Source organism: Chelonia mydas, chromosome 1 (genome assembly GCF_015237465.2).
Source record: "Chelonia mydas isolate rCheMyd1 chromosome 1, rCheMyd1.pri.v2, whole genome shotgun sequence".
Classification (NCBI taxonomy): Eukaryota; Metazoa; Chordata; order Testudines; family Cheloniidae; genus Chelonia; species Chelonia mydas.
Window position 1 is genome coordinate 182,994,625 of NC_057849.1, and position 27,542 is coordinate 183,022,166.

Genomic DNA, 27,542 nt, shown 5'->3' on the forward strand with positions numbered 1-27,542 from the left:
CTTATATATCCTAGTTTTATTTAACTAATAAAAAGTTTAAAATGCTGTTTCTGTGCATTTTTAATTGAATTCCAATTTCCAGCCAAATGCAGCTTGACACAAAGCACAAGCAAAAAATGAATCATCATTCAGTAAATAAGAAACATATTCATCATTTTCTAACATCATAAAAAGGTAAAAATTAAGAATCTGAATAAACATATCATAGAATCATAGAATCATAGAATATCAGGGTTGGAAGGGACCCCAGAAGGTCATCTAGTCCAACCCCCTGCTCGAAGCAGGACCAAGTCCCAGTTAAATCATCCCAGCCAGGGCTTTGTCAAGCCTGACCTTAAAAACCTCTAAGGAAGGAGATTCTACCACCTCCCTAGGTAACGCATTCCAGTGTTTCACCACCCTCTTAGTGAAAAAGTTTTTCCTAATATCCAATCTAAACCTCCCCCATTGCAACTTGAGACCATTACTCCTCGTTCTGTCATCTGCTACCATTGAGAACAGTCTAGAGCCATCCTCTTTGGAACCCCTTTCAGGTAGTTGAAAGCAGCTATCAAATCCCCCTCATTCTTCTCTTCTGCAGACTAAACAATCCCAGCTCCCTCAGCCTCTCCTCATAAGTCATGTGCTCTAGACCCCTAATCATTTTTGTTGCCCTTCGCTGGACTCTCTCCAATTTATCCACATCCTTCTTGTAGTGTGGGGCCCAAAACTGGACACAGTACTCCAGATGAGGCCTCACCAGTGTCGAATAGAGGGGAACGATCACGTCCCTCGATCTGCTGGCTATGCCCCTACTTATACATCCCAAAATGCCATTGGCCTTCTTGGCAACAAGGGCACACTGCTGACTCATATCCAGCTTCTCGTCCACTGTCACCCCTAGGTCCTTTTCCGCAGAACTGCTGCCTAGCCATTCGGTCCCTAGTCTGTAGCGGTGCATTGGATTCTTCCATCCTAAGTGCAGGACCCTGCACTTATCCTTATTGAACCTCATCAGATTTCTTTTGGCCCAATCCTCCAATTTGTCTAGGTCCTTCTGTATCCTATCCCTCCCCTCCAGCGTATCTACCACTCCTCCCAGTTTAGTATCATCCGCAAATTTGCTGAGAGTGCAATCAACACCATCCTCCAGATCATTTATGAAGATATTGAACAAAACCGGCCCCAGGACCGACCCCTGGGGCACTCCACTTGACACCGGCTGCCAACTAGACATGGAGCCATTGATCACTACCCGTTGAGCCCGACAATGCAGCCAGCTTTCTACCCACCTTATAGTGCATTCATCCAGCCCATACTTCCTTAACTTGCTGACAAGAATACTGTGGGAGACCGTGTCAAAAGCTTTGCTAAAGTCAAGAAACAATACATCCACTGCTTTCCCTTCATCCACAGAACCAGTAATCTCATCATAAAAGGCGATTAGATTAGTCAGGCATGACCTTCCCTTGGTGAATCCATGCTGACTGTTCCTGATCACTTTCCTCTCATGTAAGTGCTTCAGGATTGATTCTTTGAGGACCTGCTCCATGATTTTTCCAGGGACTGAGGTGAGGCTGACTGGCCTGTAGTTCCCAGGATCCTCCTTCTTCCCTTTTTTAAAGATTGGCACTACATTAGCCTTTTTCCAGTCATCCGGGACTTCCCCCGTTCGCCACGAGTTTTCAAAGATAATGGCCAAGGGCTCTGCAATCACAGCCGCCAATTCCTTCAGCACTCTCGGATGCAACTCGTCCGGCCCCATGGACTTGTGCACGTCCAGCTTTTCTAAATAGTCCCTAACCACCTCTATCTCCACAGAGGGCTGGCCATCTCTTCCCCATTTTGTGATGCCCAGCGCAGCAGTCTGGGAGCTGACCTTGTTAGTGAAAACAGAGGCAAAAAAAGCATTGAGTACATTAGCTTTTTCCACATCCTCTGTCACTAGGTTGCCTCCCTCATTCAGTAAGCGGCCCACACTTTCCTTGGCTTTCTTCTTGTTGCCAACATACCTGAAGAAACCCTTCTTGTTACTCTTGACATCTCTTGCTAGCTGCAGCTCCAGGTGCGATTTGGCCCTCCTGATATCTTTCCTACATGCCCAAGCAATATTTTTATACTCTTCCCTGGTCATATGTCCAACCTTCCACTTCTTGTAAGCTTCTTTTTATGTTTAAGATCCGCTAGGATTTCACCATTAAGCCAAGCTGGTCGCCTGCCATATTTACTATTCTTTCGACTCATCGGGATGGTTTGTCCCTGTAACCTCAACAGGGATTCCTTGAAATACAGCCAGCTCTCCTGGACTCCCTTCCCCTTCATGTTAGTCCCCCAGGGGATCCTGGCCATCTGTTCCCTGAGGGAGTCGAAGTCTGCTTTCCTGAAGTCCAGGGTCCGTATCCTGCTGCTTACCTTTCTTCCCTGCGTCAGGATCCTGAACTCAACCAACTCATGGTCACTGCCTCCCAGATTCCCATCCACTTTTGCTTCCCCCACTAATTCTACCCGGTTTGTGAGCAGCAGGTCAAGAAAAGCGCCCCCCCTAGTTGGCTCCCCTAGCACTTGCACCAGGAAATTGTCCCCTACGCTTTCCAAAAACTTCCTGGATTGTCTATGCACCGCTGTATTGCTCTCCCAGCAGATATCAGGGAAATTAAAGTCACCCATGAGAATCAGGGCATGCGATCCAGTAGCTTCCGTGAGTTGCCGGAAGAAAGCCTCATCCACCTCATCCCCCTGGTCCGGTGGTCTATAGCAGACTCCCACCACTACATCACTCTTGTTGCACACACTTCTAAACTTAATCCAGAGACACTCAGGTTTTTCCACAGTTTCGTACCGGAGCTCTGAGCAGTCATACTGCTCCCTTACATACAGTGCTACTCCCCGACCTTTTCTGCCCTGCCTGTCCTTCCTGAACAGTTTATAACCATCCATGACTGTACTCCAGTCATGTGAGTTATCCCACCAAGTCTCTGTTATTCCAATCACGTCATAGTTCCTTGACATCACCAGGACCTCCAGTTCTCCCTGCTTGTTTCCAAGGCTTTGTGCATTATGCAACATATGTTGAGCTCTATAATTGCTTAAATACATTTGTATAAATAGAGTGTCATCCATTTTCTGGTTAGCCAGAAAAAAGTACCAAATTTAGTGTAAAGGCTGTATTTAGTTGCAAATCAACCTACTACCTGGGGATGTAGAGGTTCCATTGGGGCCAGAGCTGGTTTATGTGCTTCTAGGCAGTGTTTCTCAAATGTGGCCACATGCGGCCACCAGGGGCTTTTCTTGCGGCCACAGCCTCCTGGGCTGTGATTGAGGGGGGATGGGGGCAGCAAAGCAGCGGCTCGTCCCCTGGGGCTGCCTGTCGGGGTTGGTCCCTACCCCACTCTGGAGCGAACACTGTAGGAGCAGGCAACCAGTGTGAGTTCCCCACCTTCCCAGGTGCGGTGGGGCTCAGGCTTCAGGCTTCTGCCCTGGGGTGGTGGGCAGCAGGCTCTGGCCATGTGGCCGTGGGCTCTGTCCTCCAGCTGCAGGGTTTTGGGCTCCATCCCTGGACTCACCCCGCACCATCACCTCAACCCCCACTGCCTGCTCCAGCCCCCCATTACCCCTAGCCCCCCTGCCTCCTTACCCTCCTCCTCATCCAGGGCTTAATTTGTCCCCCAGCATGCCAGGGCTGAGTAAGTCTGCTGTGAAAAGTGATATTAATAAATATACAAATAACATTTTTCACAGGAGCAGACCTAATAACTGACAATCTAAAAAAAAAATCAAAACACGCAAAGCACCTTATTTTTGTTTCTATTCTGCTTAGGTCCAATAAGGAATAGAGACAGCTGTACATTATTTTTATTATTGAGTCTGCAAAAAAACCCTACATACATAAATTACAATGATCCGGATTATATATGTGCATATTTATTTGTTTTTCCTAAAGTTAATTAAGTATTTTAGGAAAAATTCTCAGAGCGACCACCAGCAAGAGTTGGTGGCCACACTCTGAGGCCACCAAAAATATATTGTGAGAACTCATGAAGGGATTGGATATGGAGGTTTTCTTGTTAAGCAAAAGGAGAAGGGAAGCTGCCATTTACCCCCATCTGAGCCCTAATGGAGAGGGGGCCATGCTGATACCACAGAGTTCCCAGTCAGCATGAACAGCTGATCATACACTGCACTGCAGCAAGGCACTAGGGAGTGCACCAGCATTTCAGACTGCCCCTGGTGGGGCCCCAGTTGTCTGGGGGCTCCCTGCCCGTGGAGTTTTGGCTGTTCTCTGGGCCTCTTCTGTGAGAGGAAAATCCAAGCAAGAAAATATCAGGAGTTTCAGGCCCCAGCATGGGAAGAGTTAAAAGTTTGACGAACTGCTGTCTATGAGGCACTGAATTCCTTTCCCATGTGTCCCAGCAGCCAGTGTGGGGCAGACCCTATATTTAGAAAGCTGCTAAAGGTTTGGTGCTGACAGTTGTCCTGCCCCTTAGAGAAGAAGTCGCAGAGAGAGAGGCAGGGTGGCTGATCTCTTGCTTTAGCTGTGTCCCCTGCCAACTTTCCTGCTCCATCCACTGGGCTCCCTTGCTAAGCCTAAGACAGGGAGTGACCATTCTGCTGTTAGGAGAGCTCCAGACACGGACGGTAAGTGCCATTTCCTCACGTCTTTGCTTCCCATCTCACCGACTCCATGAGCGGCAGCAACGTCAGCCCTTGTTTATGGGACATGGCTGCACTGATATCTGAGACCAGCTGCCAAGGGATATCTGAGCCCTTGGGGCTGGGATGGGACAGACACTCCCTGAGCGAGAGCCAGAAGTCACTCTGTGAGGCTTGAGGAACTGGCTGCTGCTTCTCCAGGTTCCCAACCAAATAATATCACCCCCCCCCCCCCGACACACACACTCCACTGCACGCTGGCAGAGGTTGGTGTCATGGGTTCATGGCAAAGGCCTCCTGAGGATGAGTCCTGGGGTTAAAAGTTGGTCAGAATCAAGGGTTTGGCCTTGATCCTTTGTAGTGTTTGGTTATGAGGAGGGTAGGCCTCATATTCCCCACCCTAATTTTCTTCAGTCTCCATGTCCAGCCCCCCATAGTTAGCTGGATGAGGCTCCTTCTAGTGCAGTGGCCTTCAAACTTTTTACCTCACCCCCCACCCCCCAGAGCCAGGGCCATGGCTCGGGGGGGTGGAGGGGGGAGGGAAAACGTGGTGAGGGATAAGGAGGCTAAGCCTGGGGCCACAGCTGGGGGCGGGAGCAGAGCCTCAGCGGGGGGGCCAAGGCCAGCAGCCAGGGCACTGGGCATGGGGCCGGCAGCCAGGGCCGGGGCCAGGAGAGGAGCTGGATGGTGCTCCCTCCCTGCCCCTCTGTGGGGCATGGACCAGGCCCCAGCCGTGCCCCACCCCCAAACATTCCTCCACACCCCCCTGGGGGGGCACGCCCCACAGTTCAGGTACCTCTGTTCTAGTGTCTATTAACAGGGCTGAGCTGTGTGGAAGGAGATAGAGTTTCTGCACAGCCACCCAAGGCCCTTCCTCCTTCCTGGCTCCCATACCTCTTTGCTCCTTCTCTGCACAGTTCCCAGCCCCTGCCAGCCAGGAAGGTGTTCATGCCACTTCTGTAATAATGGTCTGCAATGCAAAATCATTGTGTTACCACCACAGTGCAGGGCATGGGGAATGCCCTGCCTCCGGCTTGCCCAGCCTAGGGTTGCCAGCTCTGAGGTACAAAAAAGCAGGACATCCAGGATGATCCTGAGTCCAAAAAACTACACAGCTGGAAGTGGGTGCAGAGCACTCCTACAGATTTCCTGGGACAGCTACCTCACAAAAGGATGAACCTGGGAAAATTTGGACAGGTAGGAGCCAATGCCTCGCCTAAAGGGGTTTTCCCAAATGCAGCGCTTATGCTTGTTGTATTCTTATTTCCCTCTCCCTGCCATCTCCCCACCTCCAGCAGATCCTCAGAGCTGGCCATGGCAAGCGGCAAGGACTCAGACAGCGAGCAGGTGGTACCAGACGAAGAGGATAGGCCAGACGTGAAGGCAGTGCAGGCCCGCTACCTCCGCAGCCCCTCCCCCAGCCAGTGAGTGTATTTGCCACAGGGGCTGCCACGGCTTCCTGACTGCATGTAACAAATTGCTTCCCCTTCCTCCCCTACCCCACACATACCCATCCTACTCAGATCAAGAACATAGCCTCAGGCTTCCCTTTCCTCTAAGAGGGAAGGATTTAGAATACCAGCATAGCCCGTGGCGGGGGGAGATGCTGTGGGGATGGAGCTCATGAGTTATTTATCCCATTCATTCATCTTAGATCACACACACACACACACACACACGCATTAGGAGGAAGCATTATTGCTTTCCCGCTCCTTATTCTCTCCCTCCTCCTGTTAATTTACAAAATTCAGATTGACTTTCAAAATCCAGGTATGTTGGGACCCAGGCTTTTGATTCATCCCATTTTTTGGATTGGCAAACCCCATGTGTGGATTTTAACCCCCCCCAGAGATTGAGGCTATTTGGATTTTGGGTTTTGGTTCAGGCCTATCTCTAACAGGAGGGCTGGGAACAAGGCAGGAGGATGCCACTTACAGGGCAGCAAAAGTTGGGCTTCTGCCAGTTTTGTGATGTCTTTTAGTCAAAATACGTGTGAGGAGATTTTCTTTTTTTTTTTTTTTTTAAAGTGCCTGCTTCCTAATGCAAAATGCCTGACAGGATTTCCCAGAAACTTTCAAATTGCACTTGGGGCAGGAAGTAGGGAGCAATAGAAAGATTCTGTCAAAAAGGAGATATTTTGGGGATTGTGGTTGTATGCAAATGGGGACTACGCAGTTTCCATTAACAGCCTTAACCGTGAGGTATGCTACCAACAACAGCTAGAATGTTTGCTTCATTTACTGTATTCATTAAAAAAATGACCCGTGCAATTTTCTGGGCTCACGTGCAATATAATCATGTAGGAATATCGCCTAATCACCACGTCTTTCTACTCCTCCTCCTCACCTGATCAGCCATTCAGACTGAACAGAACCACCTCCCTCACCTATTACCTTTTCTGCCATCAGTACCAAATACCACAGTTAAAGTTGCAGAGACACTTCCATTCAAACGGCTACAAGCTGCCCTCCCAGGATCAGGGCTTGTAAACCGCTGGTGCACCTGTAACCCCCACACCTCCTGGTTGTGGTGTTCTGTCCCATCTAATGGCACCAAGACCACATGTTGTGGGGGGGGGGGGAGAGAGAGAGAGAAAGACTGGCCAGTCAGGGGAAGGGCAGTAGTTGGAGGAACAGGACGGGGGTTCTCAGGAGGAGGATGTCCAAGGAGCTGTTCAAGTGGTGGCAGCAGCACAGAAACTCCTGCGGCCTACTGGCAGTAGCTCAGGACCATCATAACTCCCCCTTGAAGCCAGCACTAGAAGCAGTACTCACACAAAAGGTGTGCTCATCCCAGCACTTGAGGTACCAGCACACCCCTGTGAGGGACTCCAGTGCAGTCACTTTATGGTTTGGTTTTGTTGAGATGTGTGACGGGGTGGACTAGGCCCAGCAGCTCCCTGTTGGAGGCCTCAGGGTCCTGCCATACCCCATCCCAGAGAGGAGAAGTGGCCTAGAGTTGGCTGTAGGGAAAGAAGATAATCAAAGGGGCTGCAGGAGTGGCCAATCAGGAGCCAGGAGGGCTATATAAAAAGGAGCAGCAGAGATAGAGTTTGTCAGTCAGTTTGCCTGGAGCTGGCGGCAGAGAGAGGACAGAGTTCATGGCTGGATGAAAGAGCAGCAGGACCACAGACAACTCAGTGCAGGCAGGGACCAGCAGAGCTGAGAAGGAGTTCCTGGCTGGCTGCTGGGATTGAGAAAGGTCTGAGCCCAGGGAGGGCTGCAAGAAGACAGTGTCTCCAGGGAGGAAGCCCTGAGGGTATGTCCCCATACCAGGGCCGGGAGAAGGTAAAGACTGTATACCCCAGAAGGGGTTTGTTCTCTTCCACCTACAGACAGAGTGTGTGACTTGTCCAGAGGGCTGAGTCACTGAAGACCTGCCTAAGAAACCATTATCCAAGGAGAGGGTGCTTGTGCTACCGTGTTCCACAAACTGAGTGGTTGCAGGCATGCACTTGATCAAGGGGGCACTCGCGAGAGGCAGGTAACACTCTGTTACAGCACCATAAACTGAGAGACTGCAAGCACATGCACCCTACGAGGGGGGCACTCACAAGAGGCGGGTGCCAACCCCATTACAAGATGTTTCAGCAGTGGGTGGTGTTTTGGCAGTGAGTGGAACTTCACAGTATCACCACTTTTTTTTGTCCAAGCTAACCCCAGCCCAGGACAAACCAGGGGATTCAACTTGTGCCCCAGGCACCATGCAGGTTAACTTGGAACATTAAAGACTCAACTTGTCCAGCAGCAGCAGGAGGAGTTTGGGTCAGCATAGAGGGAGAAGGGGATATGGTTAGTAACACCAAATGATTCCTCCCCAGCCCTAATTGTAAGGAACCATTCCAAGAGGTGACGGGAATTTAATCTTCTTGGCTATCCACTGGGAAATCTGTTCAGAGTCTGGTCTATAATGTAGAGCCATCCCCTCAGCATGGGTCTCTGGGTGCCCCTCTCCCTAGCAGCACGGCTCCCTTTGGAGATGATACTGTTGTCTGTGGCTCCAACAGCCATGGCCCATTCCTCCCTTTCAAACAGACTGCAGGCCTGGACATTCCACCACGCACATGGATTTATTTCCTCAGCAAAAGCTGAGGAAAGCAGTGGGGAGCATGCTACATGCAGTGGCTACTACCCTGCTCTTCTCCCTCCCTACTCCCAGAATCACACTTAGATTTGTGGAGCCTCCTGCAAATCCCTCTTCTGCAGATGTTGTGGGGTTTCCCACCCACTTTTGTTCCCCACTGCTCTACGTAGCAAACAGGAGCTAAATTCCCTGTCCGTAGTTGCTCATCAAGATTCTGTCCACAAATACTGGTTTGGGCTGAGACGCCACATGCTCAGTGTCAACCTGGAGGAGAATTTGGGGACCAAGCATGTGCAAAATCTGTTCAGACAGTCTTGACAGAGGGGAGAGGAAGGGTAATACACTTTCCCACTGTAAAAATTTGGTGCAGTTGTGGTCCCTGCCCTCCACCACCTCCCGCCTCCATCTAATTGTATCAGCTGCGGTCTGAACTCTCCAACTCTTTCTGCACCAACCCATCACACTGCACAGTCCTTTCTGCCTGCCCCAGTCTCCCCAGCTGCTCCTGGGTTTGGAATGATGCTGTCTACCTATCCTCCCATGGCCAGTTGTTATGGGAACCAATTTAATCCATGCAGCTGGCAGCCAGGCTGGTGTGTGCAAAAGCCTGAGACGTCCAGGCCTTCTAATGGAGGAAGAGGAAACAGCCACAAATTCAAGTTAGAGAGAGAGAGAGAGTGTGTGTGTCTCCACAGTCAGCTGTCTAACCCCAATGCCATGCTGGGCCCTGAGGACCAGAGTGGGGCACAGGGGACAAGCTTCCCTGGGGTTTTATCCTTTACTTGTTCACGGTGAACTCAGCATGTCTTTCTTTAATATATTCTTTGTATATAAATCTATTCCTGGTGAAAGGTGAAGGATTCACAGCTCTGGAGCTTGATGCCCTCTATTTATCCGTTGAGCAACTACAGCACCGGCAGCAGTAGAATAAGCTTCCTCTATACTAGCCCCTGTGGAAGTAACCCAGAGGGACCTCCTCCAAGGATGAGAGGGAAGCTCAGTATATATGACCTGTTCTGTCCTTGACACCTCTGTTGAGACTGTCAACAAGAAGCCCAGTTAGCAGCAGTTTCAATGGAGGCTTTTTTATGTGGCTGCCTCTCCCCTGGGAAGGGAATCGAGACCCCAAACTTATTTCACATAGTTCATAGCACCACTACGATTATATTAACGAACCCTTTAATTCATTTTCCATTGGCAATCAAAGGAGCACATTTTTGTTTGCAAAAATGTTCAGAGGCAGAGAATGGGTCACATATACTCATATAAATGTGTATTCAATTGAGGGCAGATTTTTAAAGGTATTTAGGTGCCTCGTGAGATTTCCAAAAGCAACTGGGTGCCTAAAACACATTGATTTCAATGGGTGTTAGATACCTAGGTGCTTTTGAAAATCCCACTAGGTGTCTAATTAGCTTTGAAAAATCTGGTCCTGAATGTACAAGCAGCCATCATGAAAGCTGTTGGTGGGGTTGGTAATTCTCCAGCCAGAAAACAGAAACAATACCATGTGACTTGATCGACCAAACACACAGTGAATGTCAAATTATGATGCAATCACTATGGTGAGTAGTTTGCAAGAGATCCACAGGCTGCCATATGATCACTTAAATCAAATAATCTGGAAGAACAAACACATCTGTAAAAGTCAAATAGTGTTTGCAGACAATTTGTTAACAGAAAAAGGGCCAAAACTGCAGCATAATTTGTTCTGAATTGTTCACCAAACTCTAGTCAGAAGCCACCCTTCATATAAAAGCAGAGCAGCAGACTTGGAGTAGACAGGTCTGGAATGGCACGCAGATATTAGTGATGAGGGAGGTACAAGAACTTATATGGAATAAAATGGATGTTTATAACTCTCTTTCTACCCCCAGATAGCTCCATCGATCTAGCAGTGGATGTCCAAGCCACTCAGGATACATTACTCCTGGGAGAATTCTGTACAAAAAAATTAAAAAATCTGCTCACAATATTTTAAAATTCTGTAAAATTCTGCATATTTTATTTGTCAAAATAACACAATATAATCACATCAATTTTAGTTATTTTGGTAATTTATTTCAAAATACCTGTCAGCAAATATGTCTAACAATATAGACAACAAAAAAGATTCAGGAAATGTTTTCTGACAAATAGATTCCTTACTAGGCATATCAATAGAGAACTCTCGAGTAACAATTCATTTAAACTACAGTACAGAACCATATTTTCCGAACCCCTCAAAAGCAGTGCAGAGAGCTAGGGGTAATGGAGGAGCTAAGGAAGAGGGAAATTATTGCTGGGAAGGAGCATGGGTGTGAACTTGGAAGATTGTTGGGTATGGATGGGAAAAGTATGGAACAGGTTTTTTGGGCGTCAGAGAAGGATTGTTAGGGAACTTCCCCCATGCAGACCCTGACTGACCCCTAGCTTCTCCCATTCAGTCAGGCACATCTGCCCCTGTCCCCCTGTGTCCTTTCACCCCCTGTACACATGTGTCCCTCCACCCCCACTCAGACACCCATTCTCCTTGTCCCCCCTCAGCCAGCCCCCTCCCCATGTGTCCCTGCACCCCTTCCCTCCTGTCCCTATGTGTCTCTGTGCCCCCATTCAACCACCCTCCTTCCCCCATGTGACCTTGCATCCTACTCCCCCTGTGGCCCTGTGCTTCCACTCCCATTCAGCCCCTGCCCCTGTTTGTGACCCCCCAGCAACCCCATGTGCCCCATGCTGTCTGTCTCCTGACCTGGCCCAACAGGCACTGTGAAGAAGACACTGCAGGCTCTTTCTCTTCCCTATCATAGCTGGGGCTAGCCAGGAGCAGCTGCTCTGTTTTAGCGCCACAGTGTTCTCTGGTGGGCAAAAGGCAGAACTCCAGCAACTTTCTGGCAGAAGCTATTCGCTGCTGAAAAAAATAAAAATATGCATGGCACATGAATTATGCATACACACAATGGTGAAAAATCCCCCAGAAGTAATACATCTATAGAGCAAGAGCCTGCAGCAGTGAGTCTCGGAGCCCAAGTCTATAGACTCTGGCTCATGGGGCTTGTGCCACTACGCTAAAATAGCTGTGTAAACATTCGGGTTGGAGCCTGGGCTCAGAAGCTATGATAGTGGGGTCGTCTTTAGTCTATAGAGCCAATCCCTAGCGCCTCCTTCTACTATAACTAATGATAAACAAGAAGTGATTTTCAAGCAAGAAAGCTAGCTGTGTGGATGTACCCTTGAATTCTCCTTCACATGAATAACCCATCTAACAATCCCACCCCACCCACTACCTGCAGTCCTCCTTTGCAGGAACTCCCTCTCCAGGTCTGTTCTTCTGGAATCTCTTTCCACTGACTACAGATCCTCATTGCAGGCCTCACTCTCACCCACTTGCTGCCACATAGCCCCTCATTCCGACCTCCAAATCCTCTCCCACAGGACCCTCCACCACCTCTTGCAGACATCCTTTGGATGCCAGAGATCTCTTCCAAAGGCAGTGTGCAGAGGACACTTGTCACACTCTCCAGGGGGGAGAATCTTTCCCTCCATCCCTCATAAGGTCCTCTGTCTGCCCTCCCTGCTGCTCCCCTCTGAAATGGTTGAGAAGGGAAGCAATACCAGAGGTGCAGAGCAGATGAGGAAGTGTTTGTCTAATACCAATGTAATTGACTGGCAGGTATTCAGTGATATCAGACACAGACACAGAAAGCATCTTCATGGAGCCTATCCACCTGTCGTCTGCAGTAGCTGCTAAACAGATAATCAATGAAGGTAAGCGGATCAAAGGGGCAGGGTAAGTAAGAAAGACTTTGGTTGCACTTGGTTAGCCTCTTTCATCTGGGGATTTTAAAGTTCCAAACAAACTTTCATGAAGCCTCATAACCCCCTTCCCACCCCCGGCATGAGGTAGAGGGGTTATCTTCATTTTACATACCATTACACAGACATGTTTGGAGACTTGCCATAAAGTCACACAGTGAGTCAATGGCAGAGTCATAGAACACAGTGAAGGAGTCCTGATTCATAGCTGCCTGCTCTAACCAGGGGCACTGGAACGATGGTGGAGGGGTAGGGGGCCATGGTCCCCTCACTTTTAAAAGTGGGAGGACTATGCCCTCCCACTTTTTACTGGCCATAAGGGCAAGCAATGGTGGAGAAGTGGCAGAGAGGAGTGAGCAGGGGGCAGGGTCTCGGGGAGAAGGGGCAGTGCAGGAGTGGGGCCTGGAGGAGAAGCAGGGGTGAGGCCCTGGTTTGGGCACTGGTCTCCACCCCCACTGTTAGGGAGCTTCTGCTGCTCCTGGCTCTAACCACTGGGCAAGCTCCCTTCCCCATATGCTTGGGATTAGAATGAGACTGCCCCAGACTCCTTTTCACTTGTAACCTTAGCCAATCTAGATCAACAAGGGATGAAAGGAAAGGTTACTGTGCTCAGTCCCCTATTAACTGTCTTGAGGCTACTGCCTGAGCACACACATGCACACATTTCAGACTGGGTGGGTGGAAACTGTTGAACAAAGTTAAGAAGCCCCCAGGATTGTTCCAGGGAGAAAGAATAGTGAATTCTTCACATGCTTTGAGTGACAGTCAGCTCATTCCAGAGCTGAAGACAAAGGAGGTCAAAGTGGATTCAGTTTGTCCAGGGATGTTGGAGTCTGCAGAGCAGCTGCTGGTGGAGGACCTGTACAACCGAGTTAAAGAAAAGATTGATGACACCAGCTTGTTCAACACACCGTGTGTGATGGACTTGCAGAGGGCACTCATGAAGGACAGGCTGGAGTCCCCCTGGGATCCTGTGGATGAAGTCTGGCCCAACGTCTTTATAGCAGAAAAGTGAGTAGGAACTTTTGTCCTTGAGATCGCACAAAATTTCTAGTGAAGGGTTTGATGGAGTCACTAAAGTCACCTCAGCATAATATATATTACATGTAATGCCTTTCATCCCCAGAGATCCAAAGACATTTTACAGTCTTTGTGTACAAAGATTACACTGCACTGAAAAGCAACCACTTCTGTGAAAAATCACAGCTTTTTCACCATGCATACTGACACTTCAGAACAGTTTAGGAAAGGAAGGGAAGGATACCATATCCAATTAAAAGCACCTAGGAAACTGTAAGCAAAATGAAATTACTGCAGTTGGAATTTGGCCCAGACACAGGAACGCCTATTCCTTTAAAAAAGAGGGGGGGAATGCCAGGCAATGTATTGAAGGCAAGTGGCCAGGGTCTCTGTTTTATGGCTCTTCCAAAAGACAGCACCTTCAGCAGCCTAGTGCTCCCTAGCACTGTGCTGGGGCATTGGTTCAGCACTGAGAGGGAAGAATGCTATCTAACGAATCACCAGTAATGTGTCCTGCAGCACGTTGCTTCTCTTTGAGCATCTCTCAAGTAAGTACTGAATATAAACTGCTAGAAGACCATTGAGAGAGTGCTACTCCTCTGGCTAATCTTAGAGTAGAGGGAGGGAGGTTACTGTGTCTACAGACACCTCAGTCTCTTGGGCTGGACATATCTGCATTTCAGCTTGTCTTCTGTTCACCTAAATGGGATAGAAACCCTACTCTAAGATGCTGAGTTGGCCCTATCTCCTGCTCCCATCTCACTTTCACCATTCACAGACCTTGACAGCCTGTGTTGCTACTCACAGTTCTGAAGTCTGCATCAGCCATTTGAGAGACAGAGCAGTCAGATTGTTGAGTGGAAAGGGTAAACTTGGGTGTCCGTATCAGTGTCTATGAAGCAGAGACAGCCCAACAGATAGAATATTCCTTTAAGCAGAGATCAGGTTGGGAAGGGTTGCACCAAGTTGGTGACTAAGAACTTCTCCCTGGCAGCCACTGATTTGTGCTCCAGAATCTCAGGTTTTATTTAAGAGTCTCTGGCTCTTATGATTGCAAAGGAAGCTTCAAAATGTGAAAAGAGTCTAAGTAATCCCCTGCTGTCTGCCTGAGTCTGCAGAGAGCCTGAAACAATAGATCTAAGAGATGTGAACTCTCTCATGTATCTCAATGGGAGTCAGCTTTGAAGACTAACTATGGCAACTTACATGTGAATATTGTTAATTATTATATTACTAATCAAAGCTTCCAAGAAAGGAGAGGCACTATCATATGATGAGCATTTGCACAGTCTACTGAGAGTGTAATCTCATTTTGGAGTCATGATTGGGTGGTGGAGTCCTGAGTGCGTGGACATTAAGTTGTGGCAGGAGCTTTGGAGAGTATCCTCACATAATGTTTTTTCCAGTCTGTCCCTGAGTTTAAGGATGAAGGGAAAGTCCCGGCATGGGAATCTATCTAAGCTGCTGCTTCTAGGTCAATCTGAGTGCACAAATCATACATGTTAAAGATCTTGTCTTTCAATATCATACACCTTTTCTTGCCCTTAGATTGTTCAGGGCTCTGGTACACATTCCTGAGCCAAAAACCTGTTCCTTGTCTAACCCCTCAGATTGCACAGGACCTTTATAAATATCCTTCCACAGCATTCACTGGGCTGGCAAAGAGTTATATTCAGCTTGGCTTGCCACTCTCCATTCCCCATTGTGTTCGTTCTGTTGTTTTTCCATTTTAATCAAGCTATGGTTACCCTCTTACTGACATTTCCCCTTCTAACACCACCTCTGCTGGCCCCCTGGACAATGGACTGGCTCTCTCCAGCCTCAGAACAGGAACCAACTTCTAATATTGCTTTCTCTTCTTTGGAGGAGTGTTGCAGTGAACAAAGGCCGTCTGAAGAGGCTTGGGATCTCTCATATCCTAAATGCAGCTCATGGAACCGGCGTGTACACAGGGCCAGATTTCTACAATGGTTTGAATATCCAGTACTTGGGCATTGAGGTGGATGATTTCCCGGAGATGGACATTTCCAAACACTTTCACCAGGCTGCTGAGTTCCTTGATGAAGCACTGCTGACATACAGAGGTAAGATAAGGAGATTGGGATAGTTCCTGGACACTTGGAAATCCAGTGATGCAGGAGGCATCAAAGAGAACATTTTGGAGCAGATTTCTATTTTCCCTTTGGCTCCATTGTGTACGGCAGATTAAAGGGTTCCTGGTGAATACCCCAGGCCTAGTTCTGCACTGCCTCCACAGAAGGCCTATACACAGTGGGCATTCCAAGGTGGGGGTATGTCAAGAATGGACTGGAGATGGAAGGGGTGGATCAGGGATAGGAAGAGACATAGCTGATGTAGTTCTGCACCCCAGAGATCCCCTGCTGCAAGCCCTGCAACTGAATCTGCTGGTCTCCTGCCTGAGCCCTGAAGCTCATGAATATGCTTTTTCGAGCCTATCAAGTGCTACTATTGCAATAATATCCAGCTATTGGTCAAGGCTATCTGCTGCTATGTCCTGTACACTGAGTCCTCACCTTTGCTAGATTATCTACTACAGAACAGTAGGGGTCACTGTGCTACTGAAAGACAAAACGGGTAATGCGTTTCTAGGTGGTGTGACAAAGCTCTGTCCTTGCCTCCGTGGGTCCCGCGTTTCCTGGCGGATTTTGCTAGCCTCAGAGGCTCACTGTGACCCTCCACGTAACCCTTCTCTCTCTAGAGACAAGGGTCACAGTCTACTGAGCCATTTTCATCATAAGCCAGTGAGGGAGGTGAGGAGAAGTTATCCTTCCTTGCACAGTCTCTGTTGTCTCCCAGTCTCAGTGATTAATCAGGGGCAAAGTGGGGGGGGAGCCGGCCCACCCTCTACTCCGGCTCCAGCCCAGGGACCCTAATATCAGCTATGGTAGCTGACCTTTTAGAAACATGACATGTACAATTCCCTGGGCTACTTCCCCCACACAGCAGCCCTCACTTCCTCAAGCTCCACTTCACCCTTACCTCAGGGCCTCCTTCCTTGTGCCTGATATGGTGTGTACTACTCAGCCTCTCCAACAGCGCAACTTCCTCCCACACCCACCTGACTAACTGGGAGGCTTTTAACTAGTTTCAGCCAGCCCCTGATTGGCTTCAGGTGTCCCAATCAACCTAGCATTCTCCCTGCCTTCTGGAAAGTTCTTAATTGGCCCCAGGTGTCTTAATTGACCTGGAGCAGCTTCCATTTCACTTATCCTGGTACCAGGGATTTGTTTAGCCTGGAGCTAATATATCTATCTCCCACTACTTTTCTATAGCCATCTGGCCTTGCCCCGTCACATATCTCCCCCCCCTCTGCTCAACACCATAGAGTTGGGCAACTTGGGATGCCAGGCAGTATGCTCGTGACAGACCATCAGTGTTGCCATGGTGGCATCCAGCTCTGTGCCGTATGCGGAACTGGAATGGTTGGATGGATAAGAACTACCTGGTGACCCTTGCATTCTTTTCCTTATTCCGCTGCATCCACTGGAGGGGTGCATGGTCCATCACAAGAGTAAATCGCCAGCCTAAGAGATAATAATGCAGTGTCTCCATAGCCCATTTGACAGCAAGGCATTCTCTCTCGACTACTGCGTATTTCTGTTCTCTTGGGAGAAGCTTTCTGCTTAGTTAGAGGATCGGGCATTCCTCTTCTCCCACCATTTGCGACAGAACTGCCCCCAACCCCACCTCGGAAGCGTCTGTTTGTAAAATAAATTCCCTGTTAAAGTCCGGGGCTGTGAGTACGGGGTCATTACAGAGGGCCGTCCGAAGGTCTGTAAATGCCCCCTCTGCTGCGTCGGTCCACTTTACCATGTCTGGACCTCGGGCCTTCACCAGGTCCGTTAGGGGACTTGCCCTAGTGGCGAAGTGGGGAATAAAATGTTGGTAGTAGCCTACCACGCCTAGGAATGCACGGACCTTCTTCTTTCGGGTCGGCCGGGGCCAGTTTTGAATTGCCTCTAGCTTATTCGTTTGGGGCTTCACTATGCCCCTTCCCACAATATATCCCAGGTACCTAGCCTCTGCTAGCCCTATGGCTCATTTAGCGGGATTAGCAGTGAGGCCAGCCCGCCTTAAGGTGCGCAGTACTGCCTCAACTTTCTCCAAGTGGGTTCCCCAGTCTGGCGTATGGATGATGACATCATCTAGGTATGCAGCTGCATAACTAGTATGGGGACGCAGCAGCTTATCCATGAGGCGCTGGAATGTGGCTGGGGCCCCATGTAGCCCAAAAGGGAGGACGGTGTACTGGAATAGCCCATCCGGGGTGGAGAATGCTGTCTTTTCTTTAGCTTCTTTGGTCAGAGGAATCTGCCAGTACCCTTTTGTCAGATCCAGTGTAGTCAAGAATCGGGCACTACCCAGTCGGTCAACCAGTTCGTCGATGCGTGGTATGGGGTATGCATCAAACTGGGATATTTCATTCAGTCGGCGAAAGTCATTACAGAATCTCATGGTACCATCAGGTTTAGGCACTAGAACAATTGGACTGGACCACTGACTGTAAGATTCTTCAATAACCCCTAATTCTAACATTTTCTTTACTTCGGCCTTGATTTCTTCTCTTTTGGCTGCTGGGATTCGGTAGGGTCTCAATGTTACCTTGGCTCCGGGGATCGTGCGGATATGGTGATAGGTCTCAGTCGTCCGCCCTGGTTTTGTAGAGAACACATCTCGTTGCGATTAATCATGTCGGCTGCCTCGATCTTTTGGATCGGCGTCAAGTCGGATGATATCCTCACTTGCTCGTGTAAGTTATCCTCCTGGGGAAGGGTCTCCTGCATGACTAAGCATGCCTCTCGATCGTGCCAAGGTTTTAGAAGATTGATGTGGTAAATTTGCTCCGATTTCCGCGGCCTGGCTGCCGCACCTTATAGTTCACCTCTCCCACGGCTTCGATTATTTCGTAGGGTCCCTGCCTTCTGGGCCAACAGTTTACTTTCTGCTGTGGGTACCAGTACCATCACCCGATCCCCTGGTTGGAACTGTCAAAGCTTCGCTTGGTGGTTATAATGGGTTCGTTGGGTCTCCTGTGCTCTCTCCAAGTGTTCCCGTACAATGGGCGTAACTCGGGCTATCCGATCTCTCATCTGCAGTAAATGCTCAACTATGTTCCTTCCGGGATTTGGCTCCTCTTCCCAGGCTTCTCTGGCTATATCCAATATGCCCCGAGGGTGGTGCCCATATAGTAGTTTGAATGGAGGGAAACCCGTGGAGGCTTGCGGAACCTCCTGGATGGCGAACATGAGGTAAGGCAATAGGGTATCCCAATCTTTCCCATCCCGGCTCACCACTTTCCTCATCATGGCCTTGAGGGTCCTATTGAACCTTTCGACAAGGCCATCTCTTTGCCGGTGGTATACAGAGGTCCGCAGGGCTTGTACATGGAGCAACGAACAGAGATCTTTCATCAACTTGGACATGAAAGGTGTCCCTTGATCAGTCAATATCTCCTTGGGTAGCCCAACCCGGGCAAAGATCTGTACTAGCTCCTTAGCTATTGTCTCGGAAACTGTGTTGCGCAGGGGAACAGCTTCTGGGTACCGGGTTGCATAGTCGAGTACAACAAGCACATGTTGGTGGCCACGAGCTATCTTCTCTAGGGGCCCTACCAGATCCATGGCTATCCGTTCGAAAGGAACCTCTATTATTGGAAGAGGTATCAAAGGAGCCCGCAAGTGCGGGCGAGGGCTATGTAACTGACACTCTGGACAAGAGGTGCAGTATCGCCGGACATCTTCATGTACTCCTGGCCAGAAGAACCTCCGCAGGATCCATGCCTGGGTTTTCTCTACCCCTAGGTGTCCTCCCAACAGGTGACTGTGAGCGAGACTCAATATGGTTTTTTGATGTTTTCGTGGCACCGGAAGTTGTTGTATCTCTTGCTCCTGCATCTGCACCACGCAGTACAGGAGATCTTTCTTCACTATAAAGTAAGGTCTGGGACCCCGGACCTTCCCATCCACGGGTATCCCATCGATCTCGGCCACCTCTTTTCTGGCGTTATCATATCTGGGGTCCTCCGCCTGGTCCCGCCCAAAAGTCTCTCTCCCGGGACTAACCTGCCCAAGTTCCCAGGGGCCGGCTGCTGCTTCTTCCAACGGCTCGCTGCCATCATGTCTGGGGGCAGCCTCTGGCTCACCTTCTGTGGTGGAAGTTTCTCTGTTGGCTGCTCGCGTCCATCTGCCTACTAGGGAGGTCTTCTGGCCCTGGGTCAGGATCCTGGTGCCCAAGGCCTTCGCGGCCTTCCTCTCTTTTTTTGTCTGCCGGGTCACGGTCCCCACCTCCCTCCAGCCTCTCCCGGGGGAGTAAATTATCAACCCTGGATAGTCCCTCCCAATAACTACAGGATATGGGAGTTTAGGAACTACTCCCTCAGTCACCTCAGTAGGGTTTCCCTGAAAATCTGTCTCCACTGGGATGGTGGGGTAATGGCTCACGGCCCCATGCACACACGTCACTGCTATGCGTTTGGCTTGTAGCAGCTGACTACTTTTTACCAGCTTACCCGATATGAGTGTGATAGCACTCCCAGAGTCCACAAGCGCTGTAGTCTCTGCTCCATTTATCCTCACTGGCCTGGTGTAATTATGCGGGGCTAATGCGACCCCCGCGAGGTGGATAAGGGAGCATGGGACCTCCCAATCCCCCAAGTTACATTGCATAGGCTCCTCGGTGCTGGGACACTGTGCTGCTATGTGTCCCCACTCCCCACAGGCATAACATCTATAATTGCTTTTAATCACTCCCCTATCCCAGGGGCTAGGGGGTTTAGTCCCGGGGTTCCCCCCACTCAAGCCAATCCCTTCCTTCTGGGGTCCCGCTGGTTTTTGGGCCCCCCCCACCTTCTTCCACCTAGGACTCCCCGGGGGTTTGGCTGCCCAACCTTCCAGGGTTGGGCTCGGGTGCTTGCTTCGAAAGGTGCCTTCGTTGGGTAGTTGGGTCAGTTCCCTGGCTGTCATCCGTATTTCTACCCGTGTGATCATCTCATCGTACACAGATGGATCGTTCTGGCCTACCCATTTGCGGAGATCTGGCGGCAGTCCCCGCATGTGATGGTCTATGACCAGGGTCTCCAAAATCTCCTCTGGCCTGCACACCTCGGGCTGTAACCACTGCCGCGCAAGGTGTATGGGGTCGAATAGCTGGGACCTCGGGGGGTTGTTCTCCTGGTATTTCCACTCATGGAACCTCTGGGCCCTTACCACTGCCATTACCCCTGATCGTGCTAGGATCTCTGCCTTCAGACGGGTATAGTCAGTGGCATCCGTGGCAGGCAAGTCAAAGTAGGCCTGCTGGGCCTCTCCACACAAAAAAGGGGTGAGAATGCTGGCCCGCTGCTCCTGGGACCACACCTCACGCTGAGCAGTCCTTTCAAATGAGAGGAGATATGCCTCTACGTCATCTCCTGATGTCATCTTTGGAAGACAATCAGTGGCCCTCAGGGTTCGCGTCCCATCAGACCCCCGGGCCTGGGTGGTGAGGATCTTCAGCTGGTCCTCCACCTCTCTAAAGAGGGCACGATCTTGGGTCACCTGGCTCATCAATAATTGATTGGCTTCCTGCTGTAGCCACATAGACTCCTGTTGTGCCATTGCTTGAACCCGGTTGGACTCCTGCTGGGCTGCCATGGCTTATACCAGAGCTCTGACCACCTCCTCCATTGTTGTACAAAGCAAACAAACCAAAAAAAAAATCCAAAACCACAGTGCACTTTTTTTTTTAAATCTCTTTCTTCCGCCAAGCTGTGAATGAAATCCCACTCCTGACACCAGTTGTGACAAAGCTCTGTCCTTGCCTCCGTGGGTCCCGCGTTTCCTGGCGGATTTCGCTAGCCTCAGAGGCTCACCGTGATCCTCCACATAGCCCTTTTCTCTCTAGAGACAAGGGTCACAGTCTACTGAGCCATTTTCATCATAAGCCAGCGAGGGAGGTGAGGAGAAGTTATCCTTCCTTGCACAGTCTCTGTTGTCTCCCAGTCTCAGTGATTAATCAGGGGGGCAAAGGTGCGGGGGGAGCCCGGGCCCACCCTCTACTCCGGGCTCCAGCCCAGGGACCCTAATAGTATCAGCTATGGTAGCTGACCTTTTACAAACATGACAAGTACAATTCCCTGGGCTACTTCCCCCACAGCAGCCCTCACTTCCTCAAGCTCCACTTCACCCTTACCTCAGGGCCTCCTTCCTTGTGCCTGATATGGTGTGTACTACTCAGCCTCTCCAACAGCGCAACTTCCTCCACACCCACCTGACTAACTGGGAGGCTTTTAACTAGTTTCAGCCAGCCCCTGATTGGCTTCAGGTCTCCCAATCAACCTAGCATTCTCCCTGCCTTCTGGAAAGTTCTTAATTGGCTCCAGGTGTCTTAATTGACCTGGAGCAGCTTCCATTTCACTTATCCTGGTACCAGGGATTTGTTTAGCCTGGAGCTAATATATCTATCTCCCACTACTTTTCTATAGCCATCTGGCCTTGTCCCGTCACAGTGGTTATAGCCAAAGTCCTGCATGCTCTGTTGGACCTAAATTTTATACACATCCCATGGCCTGGTTATTTCTATGGAACTCTGGTATATTCTGTAGCAATATCAGCTAAAATTAAAAATAGAGATCTTAACTGAATTAAATATGAAAATGAATACTACAGTCAGTCTTCAGTATCCCTTGTGTTATTTATTTTCATACTAAATTCACTTAATTTTATTCTGCCCTTACATTTTGAATGTGCTGCTAATTTTTATGTTGACAACGTAACTACATTGCACAAGGTCTCAATAGGAAAAGCTGGTTAGCTAATAGGAGGCAGCTGGGGCTTCTGGCACATAGGAATTTGTGAGAGGCAGTGTGAGGTAGTTGGGGAAGTTGAATGTTTCTGGTAAAATATCAATAGTGAAATAGCTGACACTTTAGATTTGCTTTGCTGGGTTTCAGAGTGAACAGCACATTGATATACATGGGATAAATGGGAGAAGTTCAAACATCTGAGACGTATTGTTCCAGGTTATCTGTGGATTCAGGCAGATGCCAGTGCATCAGTTATGCTCATGTCCTGTTTGGAAGGGTTTTTGATTTGGTTCTCTCTTTTTATTTTTTAAATTTTTTTGGTAACTGTAAAGAGTTAGAAAAGTCATTTAAAAAGAAAGAAATCTTCCATTCTGAAGCACAATTTTTCAGCAACAGGTAGGTTCTGTGCAGGGCTGGCTCCAGCTTTTTTGCTGCCCCAAGTGGCGAAGGAGAAAAAAAAAAACAAGCCTGGTTGAGCTGCCACCGAAGTGTTGCGAAAGAGGAAGAGAGGGACTGCAGGGCCCGCAGCCGAAGACCCGGACATGCCGCCCCTTTCTATTGGTTGCCCCAGGCACCGGCTTCCTTCACTGGTGCCTGGAGCCGGCCCTGGTTCTGTGGCAAAAGCTATGGAACATGGAATATACAGTGCCTTGATTATAACATGTCTTTGGTGGTATTATAAGGCAGTGGAGCAGCTGTGTCAGTTTATCAGATTGCAGGCTCAGCTATATCAGTCTGCCACCTGGCTATTCCAGTTCTAAGACCCAATATAACTCTGCATGCTCATCAGTTCTGACCTATAGCAATCTAGATTTAAGTGCACCCCAACGTGGCAGATCTGAGCCCTGGCAAAAATACAATTAATAATTTAATATTTATCTAAGGCTCTCAAAGTGCTTTACAGACATTAACTAATGAATTAATTTGTCCTTCCAATGGCTTTCTTGAGCTTAGTATTAATATTCCCATTTTATACCTGGGGAGACTGAGGCACGGAGCAGATAAGTAACTTAGACAAGGTCACACAGCAAGTCAAGAGTATTGTAAGGCTTGACTCACTAATGTTTGTAAAATGCTTTGAGATTCTTTGATTAAATGCACTATATAAGTACAAACTATTAATACAATTTCTGTAGTTAGCTTATTTTAAAATGTGCCCATCCATAGCTCATAGCACGTGTACACATGTTACTTGGTATTATTTTGATTGTCTCAAATTTTAATTAGGTAAATCAAAAAATAAAACAAAGAAAAAAATACTTAACATTGGTCTGATCTATACCCCAGTGAAATCAAGAAATCCATTGACATCAATGGATTTTGGAGCAGGTCCTATGGGATGCATTGCAGTTTAAACCTTGTAGGTTATTGAAAGCATCTGACACTTTTATATTTCATACCTGTAGGTAAAATCCTGGTAAGCAGTGAAATGGGAATCAGTCGCTCGGCTGTGCTGGTGGCTGCTTACCTGATGATCTTCCACCACATGACCATCTTAGAGGCCCTGATGACTATAAGGAAGAAGCGTGCCATTTATCCCAATGACGGATTCCTGAAACAGCTCAGGGAGCTCAATGAGAAGCTGCTGGAGGAACGAGAGCAGGAAGACACTGGGGATGATGATGACACAGCCAGCCAGAATTCTGTCATCGAAGCACGGACCCATTCCCTGCTGTCTGGAGTGGAGGTCTCTGGGAGTGTCATGGGAGCCAAAGTGCACTCCATCACGGTAGAGGAAGAGGATACCAACAGCATTCTGGGAAGTGTCATGAGTTCTTCATCCATGGGAAAAGTTAGCTTGGTTTCCAAACAGCCCACTCTGATCAGTGAGGAGGAGGAGGAACAGCTGTATGAGGAATGGAGGCAGAAGCAAGGCCTGCCAACAAGGGAACCACCAAATCAGGATGTGGAAAGCACGCCTCCAAAACTTCCGGATCAGGGAGGAGAGGAATCTGAAGAGAATGTGGAACAGATGATTCAAGAGTGGCAGAGTCGAAATGCAAAATATGAAAAGGAAGGTTATTGGCTACCCAGGGAGGAGGATGGAGTCTCCAACATGGGAGAAAAGCCGTATCCTTCAAGTGAACTGGGTGACTTGGAGAGTGTGAGTAGCCTTGACATCCGAATCCTGAAGCAACAACTGGAAGCCAGCAGCATCAACAGGCTGAGGAGGGGCCGCACAGACTCTATGTCTACGGAAAGCACCTGGGATATGTGGAACCAGAGGCTGCTGGAGATTGAGAAGGAAGCTGCTCAGAGATACCGTTCCAGGAATAAAAGTGGTGATGATAGTCCAGAACCAGAACCAGAACCAGGAAGAAAGGGAAGAGATGTGGATGTGGAGAGTGTTATCTCGGACACCAGCTCCTTTCATAACTTCTGCAAAAAGAACAAAGACAAGCTGACCCCTCTTGAAAGGTGGAAGATCAAGAGAATCCAGTTTGGCTTTCACAAGAAGGATTTAGAATCCTCTGTGTCCCCCAAGATGGAAGATGGCAGCCAGCCAGGCGAGGAGACAGCAGAAGAAGAGAAGGATCTATCTGATGTCAACCTGACAGCTTACCAGGCCTGGAAAATAAAACACCAGAAGAGGGTGGGCAATGAGAACAAGGATGATATTGTGGAGCTTGCCAAGTGCGAAGATTCTGCTTCAGCCAAAAGGAAGCAGAGGAGAATGGAGTTACTTGAACATTCAAAAAAGATCCTGGAAGAAAGCCAGTCCCTGTGCAGCTTGGAGACAGAGAGCGCAATGAGTGGGAGCATCCCGCTGTCATCTCTTTGGTCCTCAGCACCTTCCATAAGCGGTGCTGAGGATTCAGCTTCTTCACTGAGCATACAGAGCAACCAGTCATCTTTACCTCAGAACAGAAGCAGTGCTGGGGCTATGCAACCCCAAATGCCAGCTATACCTCTGCCCAACATCCCAGTTGGCCAGGGTGATGCAATATCCATGGCCAGCATTCAGAACTGGATTGCCAGTGTGGTTAGTGAAACCATTGCTCAGAAACAAAATGAGATAATGATGTTGTCCCACCCGCCCTCCACATTGGCCTCCAGCATGAAGTCAGGTGACTTTGGCAGATGCCTCGACGATGACAAGGCCTCCCTTCTCAGTGCACAGAGTGGCTTGTCTGTAGCTAGCTCTCTGCTCCACCAGAGGGACATGAATGGTACTGACACCCAGTCCATTCTGTCTTCCAATGCCTCAATGAGCGTGAGGACAGGAGGGTCTAGCTCAAGCATGAGGGGGACTCAAACAAGCAAGCCACTGTACAGCCTCTTTGCAGATGACATTGACCTGAAAAAACTCAGCCGGAAGGAGAAGGAGATGCAAATGGAGATGAGAGAAAAAATGTCAGATTATCAAATTGAGAAGCTTGTCAGAGACAACAAGCGCAGCACTTTATTTAAGAAGAAGAAGGCCCAGGGAGAAGATGAAGAAGAGAAAGTCGAAGACAACACAGAGAACACAATAGGTGGCATTCGGTACCCCTTCCAAACAGATCTTGACAGAACTGATACAGCTTCTGCTTTCTCCGGTCAGTTTGCAAATTCTGGTGCCAGGAATTCAGAGGTGGACACCAATGTTAATAAGTGGCTGAGTGGCCTGAAAGCAGAAGGAAAGACATCATATCATGACCATGCTGAAAAGGCTAGAGAGAAATACAATAGATCATCCACTCTCAGAGAGGTGGACTCTGAAGCATGCAAGTATAGCTTCTCCAGATCCCAAAGTGAAGAGGTGGATAGTTCTTCTTCTTATCAGTGTAAAGGTGATTCACTGAGAACCACATCAAGATTTTCCTCTACCTCTGCGAAAGAGGACAAGGAAATGTACAAGTTCACACGAACAAAGGTCAGAGAGACAAGTTCTAGGGAAGAAAGCCCAGAGCCATCCTATGATTCTGAATCCCCAGGACCATCAACGCAGAGTCGAGTCAGATCCCGTCACTTGGAAAAATCTGAAGAGGAGTCTAGTTCCAACATGTCAGAATTTGGAGCAAAGAGAAAGTTCATTCAGAGTTTTTCAAAGTCTGAAGAGGACGGAGACAGAGAAGAGAAGGTGGAAGAAAGAGAAGAGAGGTTTGCATCAAGGCAATTCTCACAGTACAGACGAAGCACCCACAAGGAAGAAGAAATGGATGATGATGCCATTATAGCTGCCTGGAGAAGCCGGCAAGAAGAAACTAAGGCAAAACTCCGGCGAAGAAGAGAGGAATGACTGAGGACAAGATTGTTAAGGCACCATCAGGACTGAAGTGGGGTCCCAGCCTCAGCAGGCGTCCCAGACACAGATGTCTCACCTGAATCACTCATCATTATATTTCAGATCATCTTTCATGATTTCCAGGGCACTGCTGATGTCCTGCAGAAGCTTTCTTCACCTTAATCAACAGACTTGGAGGAAGAAGGTTAATCACTTAAAGTGTTTGTGGTTTGTCAAAAAGAAGAAGCTTGTGCTAAATGGTTAGCATAGGTGTGAATAAATCTTTAGGAGACACTTGTAGCTGGAGAATATTTTAGTAACAATAGCAGGTTAAGCTATTCTGCCCCCTGGGACAGCACCCACAAGTCAAGAGTTTGGTCAGGTCTTGTTTCGATTATTTCACTTTTCTGGAGTCATTAAAGAGTCACTAGCATTATTTCTAGCTTTGTTTTGATTTAAATGGGGGGATAGGGAACTAACAACCTTCTCTAGATGCTTGACAGTGTGGTTTCATCTCTTATCAGCATTGCTTTTTTGATGTGGAAAATTTGAGGGGTTTTTTTTAGTACAGTACTCCTTTTCTTATTAAGCCAAGCCAATTGGCTTTTTTATATGTACTTCATCAGTGTCATGAATATCATGTTCATAATATCATATATTAACGGTTTGCTCCACTGAGTAGCTGCAGCAGGACAAAATATCATTAAATGTAGCTATTGTGGGGATTTATATTTTAGGGTTTCTTAATTATTTGCTGTCAATTGGTTGAGACTACAGGGAGGAAAGCGACTTTGAAACTCAAGAATAGTCCCATACTGTATATAGCATAAGGCCAAACTCTGAAATTACTACTTGACAGTGTCTGACCCTTTTGAAAATGATTATATTCAGGGTGGTGGATCTTGACATGTATATAGTAGAGCTAACATAACCTATATAGTAACAGGAAAAGAACTAGATAAGTTCATGGAGGATATGTCCATCAGTGGCTATTAGCCAGAATGGACA

The 27,542-nt window shown here is 48.5% G+C and overlaps 1 protein-coding gene across 2 annotated transcripts; it reads left to right on the plus strand.

Moving 5' to 3' along the window:
- The first annotated feature begins 4,042 nt into the window (after positions 1–4,042).
- STYXL2 (serine/threonine/tyrosine interacting like 2) lies at positions 4,043–27,477 on the plus strand. Of its 2 annotated transcripts, none has more exons than XM_037906650.2 (6): positions 4,043–4,614; positions 5,925–6,053; positions 12,362–12,456; positions 13,284–13,515; positions 15,391–15,608; positions 23,734–27,477. In XM_037906650.2, the coding sequence occupies exons 2-6, from the start codon at positions 5,944–5,946 to the stop codon at positions 26,547–26,549; spliced, it is 3,471 nt and encodes a 1,156-aa protein (XP_037762578.1). In that variant the 5' UTR covers positions 4,043–4,614; positions 5,925–5,943; the 3' UTR covers positions 26,550–27,477. The 2 variants fall into 2 exon arrangements, with proteins under 2 accessions (XP_037762578.1, XP_037762586.1); XM_037906658.2 differs by having other exon boundaries at positions 4,206–4,614; positions 5,928–6,053.
- Positions 27,478–27,542: the final 65 nt, after the last annotated feature.